This window comes from Silene latifolia, chromosome 5 (genome assembly GCF_048544455.1).
Source record: "Silene latifolia isolate original U9 population chromosome 5, ASM4854445v1, whole genome shotgun sequence".
NCBI lineage: Eukaryota > Viridiplantae > Streptophyta > Magnoliopsida > Caryophyllales > Caryophyllaceae > Silene > Silene latifolia.
The window spans coordinates 12477664-12495439 of NC_133530.1; the positions used below are offsets into that span (position 1 = coordinate 12477664).

The 17776-nt window shown below is 35.4% G+C and overlaps 2 protein-coding genes and 1 long non-coding RNA gene across 3 annotated transcripts; 1 reads left to right on the forward strand and 2 right to left on the reverse strand.

The window, feature by feature from the left end:
• Window positions 1-592: 592 nt before the first annotated feature.
• LOC141656742 (luminal-binding protein-like) lies at window positions 593-5102 on the forward strand. The gene is made up of 7 exons (XM_074463768.1): window positions 593-956; window positions 2119-2601; window positions 2829-3071; window positions 3174-3653; window positions 3769-3923; window positions 4165-4247; window positions 4332-5102. Exons 1-7 carry the CDS (start codon window positions 899-901, stop codon window positions 4831-4833), a joined length of 2004 nt encoding a protein of 667 aa, XP_074319869.1. The 5' UTR covers window positions 593-898; the 3' UTR covers window positions 4834-5102.
• Window positions 5103-5535: 433 nt separating this feature from the next.
• LOC141654838 (glucan endo-1,3-beta-glucosidase) lies at window positions 5536-9474 on the reverse strand. The gene is made up of 2 exons (XM_074461953.1): window positions 9468-9474; window positions 5536-6668 (listed from the first exon to the last, which is right to left on the reverse strand). Exons 1-2 carry the CDS (start codon window positions 9472-9474, stop codon window positions 5608-5610), a joined length of 1068 nt encoding a protein of 355 aa, XP_074318054.1. The 3' UTR covers window positions 5536-5607.
• A 1369-nt stretch (window positions 9475-10843) lies between these two features.
• Window positions 10844-13830, reverse strand: LOC141656743 (uncharacterized). Its single transcript, XR_012548559.1, has 2 exons — window positions 13537-13830; window positions 10844-12511 (listed from the first exon to the last, which is right to left on the reverse strand). It is a non-coding gene; the product is annotated as an uncharacterized LOC141656743 (long non-coding RNA).
• Between the last annotated feature and the right edge of the window lie 3946 nt (window positions 13831-17776).

Here is a 17776-nt window from a genome sequence, read left to right on the forward strand (position 1 = left end):
TGCATTAAAAACAAGTAAACAACTTACAACTATGTAGGTGTAGGTAGAGCGGGTAAATAATGACACGACACGAAATTAACGGGTTTGGATTGAGGCTCAATGACCCATTTATGTAAGTAGGTCGACACGAACACGACCCGATATTTAATTGGGTCGGGTTTGGGTTGAGCTCTCTAAACACGAACCCGACACGAATAATCTTTTTAATAAATTAATCCTAATTTTTTTATCTTTCATCACATAATAAATATACTTAAAACTTTCCAAATATTGACATGACACGAAAACACGACCCGAACCCGACACGATATTAGCGGGTTAGGGTTGAGGCTTGATGACCCATTTATGTAACTAATGTAAGTGGATCGACACGAACACGACACGAGATTTAAACGGGCCGGGTTTGGATTGAAGGGTTTGTGACCCGTTTATATGTGACACGAACACGAATCCGACACGACCCGATCTGTTTGCTAGGTCTAGGTGTAGGCGTGTTGCCATCCAAAAACAGCGAACACGACGAACCCAACCTTGACCAAAACCTATGCACCTATGTCACTCTATATCCCCATTGGTCCACGTCATTTCATATGACACTTTCTATTTTCTTCACCACGTAATAAATACTCAAAACAACACATCGACGCAAACATAAAATGTCTCAATTCTGATTGGCTAATAACACCGTACCTAACAATCCCATTGGTCCACGTCATTAGTTTTGCCACATCATCAAACATTCTCTCTCTTAAATTTAACTCCTATATAAACAGTTCTCTCTCTTTCACTCACATAAAATCGCATCGAAAAGCTTCGCGATATCAACACACGAACAATCTAGAACTAACATCGACAACATTTAAGGAAAACAAACAAATTTGTGAAGTCGAAGGAGAAAATGGCCGGAGCGTGGAGTTCACGCGCTTCTACTGTTGTTTTCGGGATTATTTTATGCGGTACATTTCTTCATTTTCGATTATTTGATCTTATATTATATTTCAGATGTGATGCATTTTGATTTTTGTTGTGTTTGAATTGATGGATGAATGATGATTTGTGTGTGATTGAGATGTATATAGTGGCGGAGTTAGGATTTGAAGTTTGAATGTCGAAATGTAGATTGGAGATTTTGGAGGATGAATTAGTGTGATTTAATTCAGTAACTTAGAAATTAGTTAGATTAAAGTAAACTTGATTTCTGCTGATTTGATCTTTACATAATATTTCAGATCGTTATGATTTAAGAGTGTTATTGATATGTTAGGTAATGGCGGAGTTAGGATTTGAAGTTAAAATGGCGAAATGTCGATCGAAAATTTTGAAGATGAGTTACTGATTCAACATAGTAACTTAGGAAACGATTAGATTAACGTTAATGAGTAACTAAATGATTTCTGCTTATTTGATCTATACATAATATTTCAGATCCTTATAAATTATGACTGTTTGGAAATTTAAAGAAGTAGATCTAAATTCTGATAGAGTATTATGTTATACGGAGTAGTTTAAATGATTGGAAGTTGTGTAGAGAATTTGATCTACGTTGAAATCTTAAGCATGATATTATTGATACTTGATAGATAACATGCTTCGGAATTATTAATTGATGTTGATCAATTGAAGTTAGTACATCAAATGTAATCCCTACGTCCCGGTTAATTGTTGTCCTTTAGTTTTGGCACAAAGATCAAGTAAAGAGGAGGAGGTCAATTACAAGATGACAAGTGGACCAAATTAAGTGTGAAGGATCAAATTGCTTATCAAATGTAATCCTAAAATAGAAAGGACAACAATTGACTGAGACACCCAAAAATGGAAAGGGACGACAAATGACCGGGACAGAGGGAGTATTTGTTTCCATGTGTATTTATCTAAATTAGTAGATGCGGTATTTTGAGAAGTTTCTATGATTCAATTGATTGCGAGATCAGTGTTGTAGCTAGAGTTTGAGTCGTCGTGTCTCCTGAATGCTAAATTCAAGAAACATCGTTACAAAGCCATAACTAACAAGGTGTTCTATAGTAAACACAGCTGAAATTTGGAAATTACAATGCATATTAGTAAGTATAACTATAGTGTTCATATGCTAACAAAGTTTATATTTTTTTGAATTCTCAGGAAGTCTATTTGCCTTCTCGATTGCAAAAGATGAAGTACCTAAGCTAGGAACAGTCATAGGTATTGATCTTGGTACCACCTACTCTTGTGTGGGTGTGTACAAAGATGGCAAGGTTGAAATTATAGCCAATGATCAGGGTAACCGTATCACCCCATCATGGGTTGGGTTCACCGACAGTGAGAGGCTGATTGGTGAGGCTGCCAAGAATCAGGCAGCTGCTAACCCGGAGAGGACAATCTTCGATGTCAAGCGTCTTATTGGAAGGAAATTCGAGGACAAGGAAGTCCAGAGAGACATGAAGCTTGTTCCTTACAAGATTGTTAACAGAGACGGAAAGCCTTACATCCAAGTCAAGATCCAAGAAGGCGAGACCAAGGTTTTCAGCCCTGAGGAAATCAGTGCTATGATCCTTACCAGGATGAAGGAGACTGCTGAAGTTTTCCTCGGGAAGAAAATTAAGGACGCTGTTGTCACTGTCCCTGGTAATTTATCGGAACTATTACCTCCATTCCATTTAAATGATATTCCCTTTTAAGGTTGACCGGTATTTTTCACAATATACAAAATGTGACTAATTTTATATTGAATATTCGCGTTGGTTGACCATCAAAATCAAATAGGTACACAAAATGGAGGCTGTATCTTGTTTTTGTAATGAAATACTGCGAATACCAGTGAATAGATGCTTACTAAGTCTGTAAATGTGCAGCTTACTTTAACGATGCCCAGAGGCAAGCAACAAAGGATGCAGGAGTTATCGCTGGTTTGAATGTTGCTAGGATCATTAATGAGCCAACTGCGGCAGCTATTGCTTATGGTTTGGACAAGAAGGGTGGTGAGAAGAACATCCTTGTCTTTGATCTCGGTGGTGGTACCTTTGATGTCAGTATCTTGACAATCGATAATGGTGTTTTCGAGGTTCTTTCAACCAATGGTGACACTCACTTGGGAGGTACTATATCACTTATATCACGTATTTGGCAATTTCCTGAATGCATAATTGATGGAATTTCCGAACTTATAACTTGCTGTTGATTGTGTTATTTGTGTATAGGTGAGGACTTTGACCAAAGGCTCATGGAATACTTTATCAAGTTGGTTAAGAAGAAGCACAACAAGGACATCAGCAAGGACAACAGGGCTCTCGGAAAATTGAGGAGGGAGTGTGAGCGTGCCAAGAGAGCATTGAGTAGCCAGCACCAAGTTCGTGTTGAGATTGAGTCTCTCTTTGATGGTACTGACTTCTCTGAGCCACTCACAAGGGCTCGTTTCGAGGAATTGAACAACGACCTTTTCAGGAAGACCATGGGACCTGTCAAGAAGGCCATGGATGACGCTGGTCTGCAAAAGAGCCAGATCGATGAGATTGTGCTTGTTGGAGGAAGTACTAGGATTCCCAAGGTTCAACAGCTATTGAAGGAGTACTTCAACGGCAAGGAGCCCAACAAGGGAGTTAACCCTGATGAGGCTGTCGCTTTTGGTGCCGCTGTTCAGGGTAGCATTCTCAGTGGAGAGGGTGGTGAAGAAACCAAGGGTAATTCTTCCTCAATGCAGTTTTTTTAAGTCATTGAGACTAACCCAAATCTTGTAGCAAATGTGGTGTTTCTGTTTCGAACATCTGACTAATCGGTTTTGTGCTTTTTCTTCAGAAATTCTTCTCTTGGATGTTGCGCCTCTTACCCTTGGTATTGAGACTGTCGGAGGAGTCATGACCAAGTTGATTCCAAGGAACACGGTTATCCCAACCAAGAAGTCTCAAGTTTTCACCACTTACCAGGACCAGCAGACCACCGTCACCATTCAGGTATCTATATGCCCATCATCAACAAATTCTTAATTCGCTAATTGTATATTGTTGCCGGACTACAAAAATAACAACTTCTGCCTAAGGTGGATTGGGAGTTTGGTGGACCGCTTTAATGAGTCGTTTTTCTTTATTTCATTATATTTTGTGATTTTGGAGGGAAAGAGTATTTCAAGCCTTTGGTTCAATTGGAAATGAACAAAGATTGCGGTCTAAGACGCTTTAAATTATCATTTGACAGGTCTTTGAAGGTGAAAGGAGTCTCACCAAGGACTGTAGACATCTCGGAAAGTTTGACTTGACCGGAATTGCCCCAGCTCCAAGGTCAGTTCAGATTCCAGATGCTCTCTGTTTATCTTCTGTTATACATCCATGTTGCAATTTGCTGATATTTTGTTGTATATACAGGGGAACCCCTCAGATTGAGGTCACCTTCGAGGTTGATGCCAACGGTATCCTTAACGTCAGGGCAGAAGACAAAGCCTCGGGAAAATCTGAAAAGATCACCATCACCAATGAGAAGGGTCGTCTGAGCCAGGAAGAGATCGAGAGAATGGTCAGGGAGGCTGAGGAGTTTGCAGAGGAAGACAAGAAAGTCAAGGAAAGAATCGATGCCAGAAACAGCCTCGAAACTTACATCTACAACATGAAGAACCAAGTAAGCGACAAAGACAAGCTTGCCGACAAGCTTGAATCCGATGAGAAGGAAAAGATTGAGGCTGCCGTTAAGGAGGCCCTCGAATGGTTGGACGATAACCAGAGTGCCGAGAAGGAGGACTATGACGAGAAACTTAAGGAAGTCGAGGCTGTCTGTAACCCAATTATCACTGCCGTCTACCAGAGATCTGGTGGAGCCGCTGGTGGTAGCGAAGAGTCTGAGGATTCCGAGGATGGACACGACGAGCTCTAGATGGTTCCTAATTAGCTTAATGGTTTGCTAGGGTGTAGACTGTTAATTAAGAATTCTCTTGTGAGAGGTTTTTTTGCCAAACAAGAAGATGCATTTAGAATATGCCGGAACGAAAAAAAAAAAAAAAAAAAATTGGGACAGAAGACCGAGACCAATCTGGTCTTCCCTTCCCTATAAGTTCAATTTTTGAGAGACATTGTATAGGATTTATTTCAGCTGTTAGTCAGCTGAAAAACATGTAGTTTTTAATTTCATATTATTGCAGTTACTTTTTTTTTTTTTCGTTTTGATTCTTTTCCCAAATTTGTCCCAATTAAATAATTATGTGTCGTTGGTTGAAAAACACATAAATTTGCAGTGAATCGGGCACACCATCATGTTATTTAGAAAATCGGAAAAGACAGATATAATTCAAGTTTTGTTTGTGATACTCACAAGTTATAATAACGTCTCACAAGTCAGAACCCCGTTTCCTTTTCAACATTAATTAATTCAATTGTGAATGGCGTCATAACTTGTGACCGTCAAAAGTCAGATTTTGTGATCATTTAGTGCCCAAAGGTCACATTTTCTAGAGGACTCCTTTCTCCTCTCAGTCGCCGATGCAGCGACTAAAGCAGTGGCGGCACTGAATGCCTCATCAAGCTATGCCATCCTAATCCAGGTCCTGAATCGCCATGTCGTTCGTGTAGTGCCACCTCCCTCCCTTGGAGTTCGCTATTACAATATCGGCCAAGACGATACTAGTCGTAGCGAGATTGCTGATATTTATCTTCACAAGGCCATCAGATTTACACAAAGCAATCCTGCTACAAGCCAGTACCATGCAGTGATCGTTGGGCAAACAATGACACCCAAACTGGGCTTTAGAAGCCCAACATTATACTTTGGCGTAAGATTCGGGCCAAAAAGCCCAAAATGTCGTTCAAATGTCGGGCCGAATTTCAAATCCTCATCAAACAAAGCAAAAACATACGTTTCAAATGTCCGGTTCAACATTAAAGGCGTTCCAACCCCGGATGTGACGTGGCGGACTAGGTTAGCATTGTACACGGCAGCACATTGTGGGTCCACACCAACTTGAAGTGGGTCCCCTTGAGATGGCCAACCTGTCTCACCAATAACAATGTCCACGTCATCGAACCCTAATCTCTTCATAGCACAAAAGACACTATCTAATTGTGCATCCAACATGTTGGTATAATTCACATTTGTGTTATAATCAAATACACCATGGTTTGGCATGAAAAGTGCATAGTTTAGGGTTTCATTTGAGGTATCAAAGAACGGGTACGGGTTAATAATAAACGGGGATCCTGTATCTCTTAAGAACTTCAGTAACGGTCTAAAAACATGTTCATCATATCCTTGTCTAAATATTCCACTAGACGGAGGACTTGAACTCGATAACACCCCTAGCGAATGAGGCGTTGATATTTGGATTTTCCGGTCCAATGCCGCGGCTAGTAAGGCTCTATGGAGGGTTTGCATAGCCGGGACTAAGTAGGTAATTAAGAGCTTATTACCGGTTGATAAAACCTCGTTACCAACTAGGATTCGGATTATGTTGGTAAAGCGAATGTGGGTCGAAATGTTGGTGTTGATCCATTCTTGAGCAAAGGTTAGATTTGTAAATTGAGGAATTAGGAGATTAGGGATAGTGATTGTTATGGCTAATTTAGTATGTGCAAAGGCTTGAAGCATGTATGGATTTGCGTCGAAGAGTCTAACCCGGTTGATAATTGTTGAATCCGCTAGGAAGTTTGCTACGTTCTCCGGTGGTGGAAGGTTATCCGCCATCATCCCGTAATTAACTCCGATCATCGCCTCAATACCTAATCGAAGACACCGTTAACACAAACATGTACTCGTAATAAACAAAGAATAATTAAGATAGCGTTATTGGATGATACTGAATTTCAATATTACTTTCTCACAGATATACGGGATGTAACTCAAATAAAATGTACCCCTCAACTTTTCGACTTTCTACGTAGTACCCCTACACTTTTTAAAACATACATGGTACCCCTAATTGTTGTCATTATCACTAAGTGTACCCCTAAACTTTATTTTCCGTCAATTAAACTCAGTTTTAGCCGTTAAGTGATTACTTGGACGCGTAACCAAGCTTGTCATTTATCATCCCATGACATAAGGACTCTATTAGGCTCAATATCCATCTTTGGACGTGATAATTTGGCATGGGATCAATAAATTTTCCGTCAAAATTTTTTTAGCCCTTATATATCAATAAATATTAGGATCGAGATGGATATTGAGCCTAATAGAGTTCATATGTCATGAGATAATAAATGACAAGCTTGGTTACGCGCCCAAGTCATAACTTAACGCCTAAAACTGAGTTTAATTGACGGAAAATAAAGTTTAGGGGTGTACTTAGTGATAATGACAACAATTAGGGGGTACCATGTATGTTTTAAAAAATGTAGGGGTACCACGTAGAAAGTCGAAAAGTTGAGGGGTACCATGTAGAATATCCCTAAAATGTATTTATAGTTGTTCAATCCACAACTAGGCCACAATATAATATACTCCCTCTGTCCCGGTCATTTGTTGTCCTTTTCCACTTTTGGGTATCTCAGTCAATTGTTGTCCTTTCTATTTTAAGAATGAATTTGATGAGTAATTTGATCATTCACACTCAATTTGGTCCACTTGTCATTTAGTAATTGGCCCCCTTCTCTTTCCTTGGTCTTTGTGCCGAAACCAAAGGACAACAATTGACCGGGACGGAGGGAGTACAAGAGGTAAATTTATATAAGTGAGCCTTGTATGAAACGATCTCACATGCATATTCAGAGTAAGACTTAATATAAATGATCTCAAATGATCTCATATAAGTTAGACTCGAATGTATGATGATCTCATATAAGTTTACGTGACTACATTTTATGGTCTGGTGGCGTCCTATTATCAACCGCTTAACTTTATGTTAAAAGTAGAATGCAAGAGTGCTAGATAAGAGAAGTTACCTAAAACTTGGAGTATTAATGGAAGAAAGAAGTAGAGGACGCCCTTCATTGATACCGTTGCCATATTAAGGGAAGAAGCTAGCAAAATTTGGAAATTGTACTTTGATAACTTGGAGCTCACAACAACATGTATGTATACCAAGTATTCTACACCACTTAGCTTGTTAGATAAACATGTTTTTATTTGAAAGAATGAGTATATTTTTGGAGATTCTTTTCTTTGTTTATAAATTGGTTTTGGCATCATTTACTTATAAATTATTTTCTCTTTCGCCTTCATTTGTTCATCTTTTTTATTCTTCATTGTGAGATATTTTTTTTTTAATTAAAGATAAACAAGTGATTGAGACCAAGGAAGTAATTAACTAGCTAGCTGATGAGTTAAGCACGCTCTTAACCTCTTACTAATGATGTTTTTATTTTATTTATGTCATTCAATTTGTTTTTATTACATCTTTTTATGAATATGATCAAATTACGTGTTTACATTTGTCATTTGTGATCCATACCTTGAAGTCAACACATTCAATTTTACAAGTCATGAATTTTCCATGACAAAGACTTTGCATAGAATGGTAGAGAATGCTCCTATTTCATTCATGCATGTTATATCAGTTTAACTGTTTTCATTATTATTCAAACAATCCCTTATGAGCTTTGACTTTATAAAGATATAAAGATTACTTTCAGAAAAATCATAAAACTTTATATTCTCTCCTATTCATTTTAACTCTCCCATTTCAAAAGGGCACGCAAATTAAGGGGAGAGTTATTTTATTGTAAAGTATTGGGGTGGTGTAAGGTAATTGGAGAGAGGGAAGGTATTATTGTGGTGTAAGATGATTAAAATAAGTATTATTGTGGGGTAAAGTGATTAAAATAAGATAAAATATGCGTATTGTGGGGTATTGTTGTGGGGTAAGGTAATTAAAATAAGTATAAAACTTTACTAAATAAGGAAAGGGAGAGAGTTATATGAATAGACGAAAAAGGAAAGAGGGAGAGTTAAAATGAATAGGAAGGAGTATTATAATAATTGTAACAGAAAATACTTTTATAAGTGTTTTATATTCTAAAATATTCGCTCATATACTTTTAGAGTTCAGACTATCAAAAAGCTAATTGAGCATTTAAAATCTAAAAATATAATTACTATATCAATAATAAAAAAATATAAAAGTAAATACAACACAACCATAAGTCATAACAAAGATCAACAAATGTTTAGTTACTATTTGAGATGTGTATGGTAGTACTTCATTTTCATACTTTGGGCATGTTGTATGAGACTGAATGGAGCCGAACTGAATTGAATTGAGCTGATTGAACTGAAATGAGCTAAATTAAGCTGAAATTAAGCCGAAAAGAATAGAACATTAGATGGTACTTAAATATTAATTTATCGTAGACAATGGCAATACATGCTTAATTTCAGTATCACCTTCTCACATACATGTATACTCAATAAAACTCAGTATCACCGACCTAGTGACGATATTTTATTTTCCATACCGTAGATACCTAATTAGTAATAGGCGTATTAATGGGAGTCACGTTGCATGGATTAGAAAGGTTTAATGAGTGTATTATGGTGGTGGTTGATGCATGGGGTTATTATCCTTCCTTAGTTACGTAGACCTGCCATTCTACGTGTACAATTCTAAACTAACACTTCTAACTACCAATATTATATTCTTCCCAATATTTCTCAAACTGACTTTCAAAATACACACACAACACAATCAAACTCTACCGTTAAATAAACCAACTACCCCTACAACCTAACATAATTGTCTAATTGACTACGAAAGCCAAGGGCAATTTCGTCATTTCAAATGACGAAAACCGTGTGATATTGTACCAACTATTAACACCTTTTCCCGGCCTATATATATAAATCTCATGGAAATTCATGTTGAGAAAGATAATATAGAGACGATCCATTGTCCTATTGCATAATGTTTCTTGCTCAAATGAGTATTCCAATCAAGATAACAAAATGGTTAATTATTACTCTCTTCATTTCACTCTGTTGAAAACACGATTTATATTTTTGCGAGGTGAATTTTCAAAAATAAAGTTAATAGAGTGAACTGACGAGAGTATACTTCTTTGTTAAGCGAAAGCTTGAACGCGTGAACTGGATTGAGATGCTCATTTGAGCAACCAATATTATGGAAATATAGGTGAAAAAAATTATATCCCCAAAATTTTACAAAAACTTGCGTATTACAGCCTTACAGAGTTACAGGTAATTGAACCGTATCTAATAATTGTTTAGTTTTAAGGATCACTGGCATTTTTAAGGTACTTCTTATTAAGCATTTTCAATCATTTGTTTATCTTTAATTAAAATATCCTTCACAAAGAATATAAAAAGTAAGCAAATGATTGCAACGGAGGGAGTAACAATTATCACATAATTTCATTCAACTGATGCATGCCAGGTGAATCTGGCGATAGATGATCGTGGAGGCAATAGCTTATAAATGACCCAGATTCCAGATGAAAAAATTTGCTGTTACAACGAAATCTTCTTATGCAAAAAAAAAAAAAAAAAAAAAAAAAAAAAACTGGGGGTTGATCTGAAGATAGTAGGATTATTATAACTCAAAGTTGTGTTCAACTGTTCATCAATCATCGTAACAAAGTAAGATACTCCCTCCGCCCTAATCAGTTGTTTAGCTTTGATAAGTATCAAAAGGTAAATAAATGATTGAGATGAAAGGAGTACTTCAATTAACTAGTACTCCCTCCGTCTTAATCATTTTCATTTGTTTACCTTTTACAGTATATCTCTTTTTCGCGGTGATATGTACAAACCGATCTTTTATTGATTCTTTCAATTCGGTTCATGATACAAACAGAAGAATGAAGAATTAGATAGGGTAATACTTCTAGGCCAAGGGAGTCGTTTGTGAAATTGACAATGCTGTCCTTTGACTATGCTACCGCCTTTGACAAGCTGAATATAAATAGGGGCAATTTGGTAAGAGCCTATTAAATCCATTGGATGAGTATGTAACATGTAGTCTAATACCTCAAATGACATTCATGAATATCGTCAAGATGATAGCAATGAGAACATTTATACTCCGTAGTCGATAAGATTAAAACATTTTGTGTACAAAGAGATAAGGCTTACCATACAATAGTACACCCCTTCAGCTGCCATTTGCAGGAGCCCTAGGTGACACAGTGACACAGGTACGCAGTCGTTGTATCTAAGCTTCATTTGAGAAATTGAACTATCGTAATTAGTATGCATAAACCATTTCAGAATGGCCTTTCTATTATCTTATCAGGCACTACAACCTCGACCATCCGAGCCGACAGGTACCAGCCTCGATCACCTATTGAGCTGCCAACCAATACAAAACTTCCCTCCCACAACATTTTCTTTAACCTTCCTCAGCCTAGAAACAGCGTCAACCTCAGGACCTCAGCCCCACAACCGACCCAAACTTCCCCTGACCTCTCTTGACATCGTTGTTCTTCCAGCCAAATCCCTCCCCTCACTACTCCAACTACAGGCACAAAGCAAAGTTGAAAATCAAACTACTTTATACGCTCTACAATCAATCAAACCCCAAAGATGAAAATAATAAGAGAATACTTTTGCGCAAACTTTCTTAATAAAAAATGTGTTTTTCTATAGAGGTGTGCCAAAACAATCAGGATGGCATTTACCAAAACAATTTGAGTCCAAAACAGATAGAAACACATTCTCGACAATCCAAAATCGATGACCAATGCAACACATTTCTCAGGTCAGGTAATCTTACCATTCCAGATACCTCACAGAATACCAAGAGGAGCTTCAGAATCTTCCCAGACTAAGCCTAAGCCTAAGCCTAAACCATTATTTCCAACAAGACCAGCTTGCAAGAAGAGATTAAACGCAACAAGCAATCTTTTCAATGTTGAAATTCTTTTGAGCATTGGAGGATGTAACTTTGCCTTTGAAATCAATAGACTAAACTAATTTTAATGATATGCTTCGTATATGGAGTGTATCATATATTGACTTTTTCCTTGAACTTCGGAGGGTCCAGGCCCTGCCCAGCCTTTCTAAGATCTTCCCCTCACTCTATACGTTCTTCTGATCACCAGAAGTACCACCATCCATGTTAACCAGTATGCGTATTCTAAGTGAACATGAGCCACAAGGAAGGACTATACAACTAGGCAAACCTTGAGGGTTTCTTGCACAAATTTCACCACGGTGCTTAACTAACTCATACCCCATTTCTTCTAACTCTGAACAACTAATCACAAAGAAGTCACCACATTGACATTGATGACAAAGCTCCATATCTTCTCCCGTATCATCAACCGTCATGTCCTCTAAAGCAATCTCGTCTCCAACTAATAAATCACTTTGTAAACTACGGAGATTATGATCATAAAGAGCACGCGACCTAGAATCACCCAGGGTTTCCCAAGCCTTTTTAACTTTCAGAAATCTATCTTCCACATATTCGGCTGAATTTGGCAATTTAGATGATTTAAGTAATTTATCAGGATGGTATTGGAGGAGGGCTGACCTGTAACTTTGGCGAATATCCTCAAAACTCGCGTCCTCCTTGACGTTCAGAATGTCATAATATGTTTCACATGTGGACTGAGTCTGCAACATCATGCTCAGAACTTAGCAGGTCCAACCAAGCCCAGCATACAAACTGTAGAATAGAAATTGGATGTAAGCTCAAATTATAATGAAGGAAAGATTACTGACGAATTCTATCAGTATAACAGCAAATTCTGGTACAGAGTATCATGATTATGAACGAAAAGAAAGTGCCTAAAAGCTATGTCAGTCCGGCCAGCCTGACTGACTATTTCCTCAAACATGCTCATATAGGACACTTCTACTTTGTTTTTTTGAACCGAGATAGTTTGAAAGGAATCGAATTTGAATTTAGTTGGAAAAATGAACTCCATTGAACTGAAATTAAGTCCAAAAGAATAAGGCTTAACACTACCAACATTGAAATTTGGAATGAAATACACACTTCAATTTAGAACAATTGGCAAATTTTGATTAACATTATCAAGTCGATCACCCTAACACGCCACCGAGTAACCTACATTTTTTCAACACTTCACATTACCTTTGCGCCTATGTTCGACACTTCAATTTAGTCGAAAAGCAAGAAACTTTTGAGTTTTGACACTTCATTTTAGACAAAAGCACGAAGCTTTCATACACACCGTGTCGCATCAACTACTCCCTACATTGCCACTAACTCACAACCAATGAGAACATACACTATCAAAAAAAATGCTGAGGTAATTGATTGTCTCACTAGTTCGACTATAAAGCGCGAATCGAACAATTCCAAAACTAGCACAAGAAATGGGAATGTTCACTTAATCACAGATTGAAATTAATTAAAATCAGTTTCAAACATACAAGAACATTATAGTATCAGATTGATTACACAAATAAAAGGATACTAATAAACAAAACCCTTAAATCCCATCACCCAAAAAAATTAACAAAAATTGACCATCAACAATAAGCTATAATCCTATCCAAACCCTAACTGGATTATTTGAGCTGATTAGAAAATCTTAATTCAATAATTTCTGGAGAATAAAATCATTCAGATAATTAAATCCCAATTCAATCGACAAATCAAGCGGAAACCGAAATGAAAATTAATAACAAAAAAGAAAAAAGAAAGAGAGTGTAGATACTTACATGAAAATTTGAGGGAGATTGGATGTTCAATCGAACTCATGCGAATGAAATTGAGATGTTATTTGGGCGTTAGGGTTTAGTTTCAATAATAGTTAAGTTTCATCCAGTTTAGCTCAGATCAGTTTAGTTCAATTTAATTTAGCTTTTTTAGTCGAAAAAACAGGGCTTAAAAATGTGTATTTAGAAATGAAAATTGTAATCATATACGGTGATAACTCTTTTCTAGTTGATATAAAAAGCAAAAATTCAATTTGTAAAAAGATTTACTTTTCCGTCTTAGTGTTGGAGAACTTATTATTGCCATTTTCTTAAATCTAGTTGTTTAACTAATACACTACTCATACGTTTTTAAATCATGGTAACAATAAACAAAGGGTGCTCATATTTTCACGGGATGAATAGACCAATCCACTGGAAATGTGAGAACTATGCCTGTAGCGCCCTTTTCTGGCGCCCTTTCATTTTCCTTTCTGTATATTGCAGATTTTGCATGGGGCCCATGAAACAACTTTTTAGAGGTATTATAGCTTAAATTGTCCGTGGCTTAGTTCATTCACTCCGTGAATTCATCAGCACCCTAAACAAAACACAAGGCATATATAAATTGTTTGACCTTAGGTTAGCCAATCACCAAATCCATACTAATTTACCTAAAATCATATTCGTATGTAGTTGAGTTAAGGGCAACTTTGTTGTATGCTGCGGAGTACGGAGTACCTTTTAACAAAAAATAAACTTTTTGTCGGAGTCTTTTTGTAGAGTTTATAGAGGTTAAGACTTAAGACAAATATGGAATTGTTCTGAAAAAGTGAAAATGGAATGAAGCTGTCATGTAATTCCTAATGTAATTTGTAATAACATGAACTAGTTTTAAACCCGTGCAAAAATGCACGGGTTTGCTATCAAAAAATTAGAAAAAAAAAAAGAAATATAAATAACATGTATATATAAGTCTGTATCATATACGGTATTTAGGTAAAACTTGTTTAAAAGTTTTTCCAATAAAGAGCTTATAATGTCTTATCCTAACCATTTAAATATATACGTGAATATGTAATTTATATATTTTATATATTTTTTTTAAAAGTAAATAAATTTAAAACCTTAATAAAAAATCCCGATAAAGTCGGTGGAAATTTCTTCATATATTTAATTAACTGAACGGAATAGCTACTTTTTTCATATGCAAATTGATATTCATAATTAAACGAATCCAGAGAAATTTGATTATGTTTTGAAAAATGAGAAAATGGATAGGATAATGAGAAAATGGATTGACCAAAACTGAGAGGGGTAAAACTGAAAAATACGTATATGTAAAATGCGTATATAAAATAAGAAAGACCTACTTTAGTTATGTAAACTTGTATATATAACATTCAGGAAGTACGAACACTTTTACCGTGTAGCTCGTCCATGTCCAACACCAACATTTGCACCACGCTTGAAAATTATGTGTTGGACCCTTTTCAAACTATGTCTAATTATTTATTTATGTTTTTAAAATTTTGGACATTTTTTAGACACTCGAAAATCATTTCAACTCAGCTATAATATAAATAACATATGATATAATTTAAAGATTTTTCATGATAAAACCATGCTTATCTTTTGCATACATGAGGTATATTACGTATATTTCGGAAAATATGGGTTATTATAATTTACCCATCATGTTTTAATTAATTAGCACATACTACATAATTTGAATTTTTATATAAAATTTAATACTCTATATAAAATACTTTTACAAATTTAAATCATACTTTTAACTTAGGAATGGCAATTATGGCCTAAACCGAACCGAACCCGAATCGAACCGAAGGAAAAAATTCGATCCAAACCCACCCTTCAAAAACCCATCCCCGATCCATTATTTAAAAACCCATATCCATATCCACTATTCGAAAACCCAAACCATATCCAAACCCGATCCATTCATACCCGAACTCGATCCAATTGGATATTTTTGAAAATTTAGGCTTCATTAAACTTGAATTTTCAATTTTGTTATATAAAATTAATTTTTTATGTAGTCAAATCAAGTTTCGGATTGAGTTTTGGATTATATGGTGGATCGGGTATGGATTTGGAGCGGGTATGGATTTGAAAAAAGTATAATGGATCGGGTATGGATTTTAAAATTTTGGATATGGATCGGGTATGGATATGGATCTGTGATCCAATAAGTAAGTGGATCGGGTTTGGATCTTGCAAAACCCGATCCAATCCGACCCATTGCCATCCCTATTTTAACTATAAATATACGGAGTATAATTTTATTAACTGTTAAATACATGTTTCATGTCATATATTTCATGGGACGTTGTGTCGGGAGCTTTTTTTTTTATCCATATCCATATCTGTATAAATTTCGGTGTTACCTAGGAAGAATGTCGTAAACAAATGGGTTGACATTTGTGCCCAATAACTCATTAAGATCGAAAATCAATGCAAATAAAAGGTCATAAATTGTCATTATAGACGGACACTATTCGTCTATAGGTGTCTCTCACAAATGAAAGTGGATAGTACAAGTGGGTGGGAAATGGATACCCCCACTTGTCCACGCACTTTAATTTTGTGAGAGACTCACTGTCCGTTTATAACTATAGACGGATAATGGTCATCTATAATGAGACGGATTGATAAAGGGTTGATCTTAAATCCCAAATTTCCGATTGACCAACACCAAATTTGCTGTGACTTTACCTCATTCTTTTTCTCTTGTAAGTTGTAAATACTCCCTTCAATTTTGCTTTAAAAAACTTAACTCTCTCTTATGAAGATTTATTTCACAAAAAAAAATATTATTAAGATTTATGCAACAATGAATGAGTTAACTTAGCTCCTTTTAAATAGGTGTTAAAGATTTTTTTTTTAATATCTTTACTTTTTGTGAAAATATATTAGGGTTTTAGCTATGGTGGCTAATTTTAATTTTTCAAACATAATAACTTTTTTTATAATGTATTCTTAGATTTATGAGATGAATTATTCTCCATTGCATATTATTTTTCTTAATTTTATCACTTTTAATTTTGTTACGCCTTTTAACTTAATTTAATGTCTTTAATTTTTTTATTTTTGTCTTCGATGTTATTCTTTAATTTTATGTCTAAAATATTTTTAAAATCTTTTAAAGATAGGACGGATATGACAAAGCATCTGCCATTTTACTATTAACAATTTAACATTGTACTTTGAGTAATTTTTATAGGATATTAATTTATGTCATTTTATATGCTATGTAATATTTAATTTGTATAGTTTAATGCATGTAATTTATATACTCAATGGTTAAGTGAATGTTGGATTGCCATACTAACCAAAAGACGCTTGCAAAAACTGGGAAGTAGGAAGCAGTTATTAGAAATTAAAAATTGAAATAAAAAGTTGATATGTTGACGTGGCTTCACCACAGGCTAGCAAATGCTTTTGCTTTAATAGAATGTAGATATGTTGACGTGGCTTCACCACAGGCTAGCAAATGCTTTTGCTTTAATAGAATGTAGATTAGAAAAAAACAATCTTTTGATTTTAGATACGGAGTAGTAGTTTCTTTTACTTTTGAAAATTCTTTTGATGAAGGCGTGACTTTTATTAGATGATAAAGATGAAATAAGATTTTACCTATTAATGAGCTCATTCTCATTCAATCATAATTGTGATAAACATTAAACAACTCGTAAAATTCTAAATTTAGACCATCCATCAAATTCTTATCTTGCATGACCTATTTGAGGTAACAAATAGTCGATACTTCCTCCGTTCCATTGAATTGTTAACGTTTGCTTTTTTTGCCACTTTTCATAAGTGAGAAGAATCTTCAATACAACTTCTAATCAATACTATATATATTAATTCCAGAAACCAAAGGACTTCAATGTAATTAAAGAAAGTTATACAAATTAATTATACTATATAGTTTTAAATCACTAGCACCGTGTGATGGACCCGATTAAGGGATCTCAATGCAAATATTATATAGTTTGGGTTAAAACTAAATTATATAGAAGCTTGGTAATTTTCCTAAACATTTGTAATAGACTAAATCATGGTCATATTCCTTAAAATAAAATAATTAATTAAGATGGTCAATTTCAAGGAAAAAAAAGATGTTTGGTAACTTTCCTAAATATTTATAAAAAATCAGAAGATGGTCAATTTCCTTAAAATAAAACAATTAATTAGTATAAGCATGTACACTTATGGTATTAATTATTATCATCATAAAATT

Excerpts from the sequence above, each read along its gene's own strand:
- LOC141656742 (XM_074463768.1), top strand. The coding sequence starts at position 899 with ATGGCCGGAGCGTGGAGTTCACGCGCTTCTACTGTTGTTTTCGGGATT. Across the intron at positions 3,654-3,768 it reads GGGTGGTGAAGAAACCAAGG|AAATTCTTCTCTTGGATGTT; the intron begins GTAATTCTTCCT and ends CTTTTTCTTCAG. Across the intron at positions 4,248-4,331 it reads GGAATTGCCCCAGCTCCAAG|GGGAACCCCTCAGATTGAGG; the intron begins GTCAGTTCAGAT and ends TTGTATATACAG.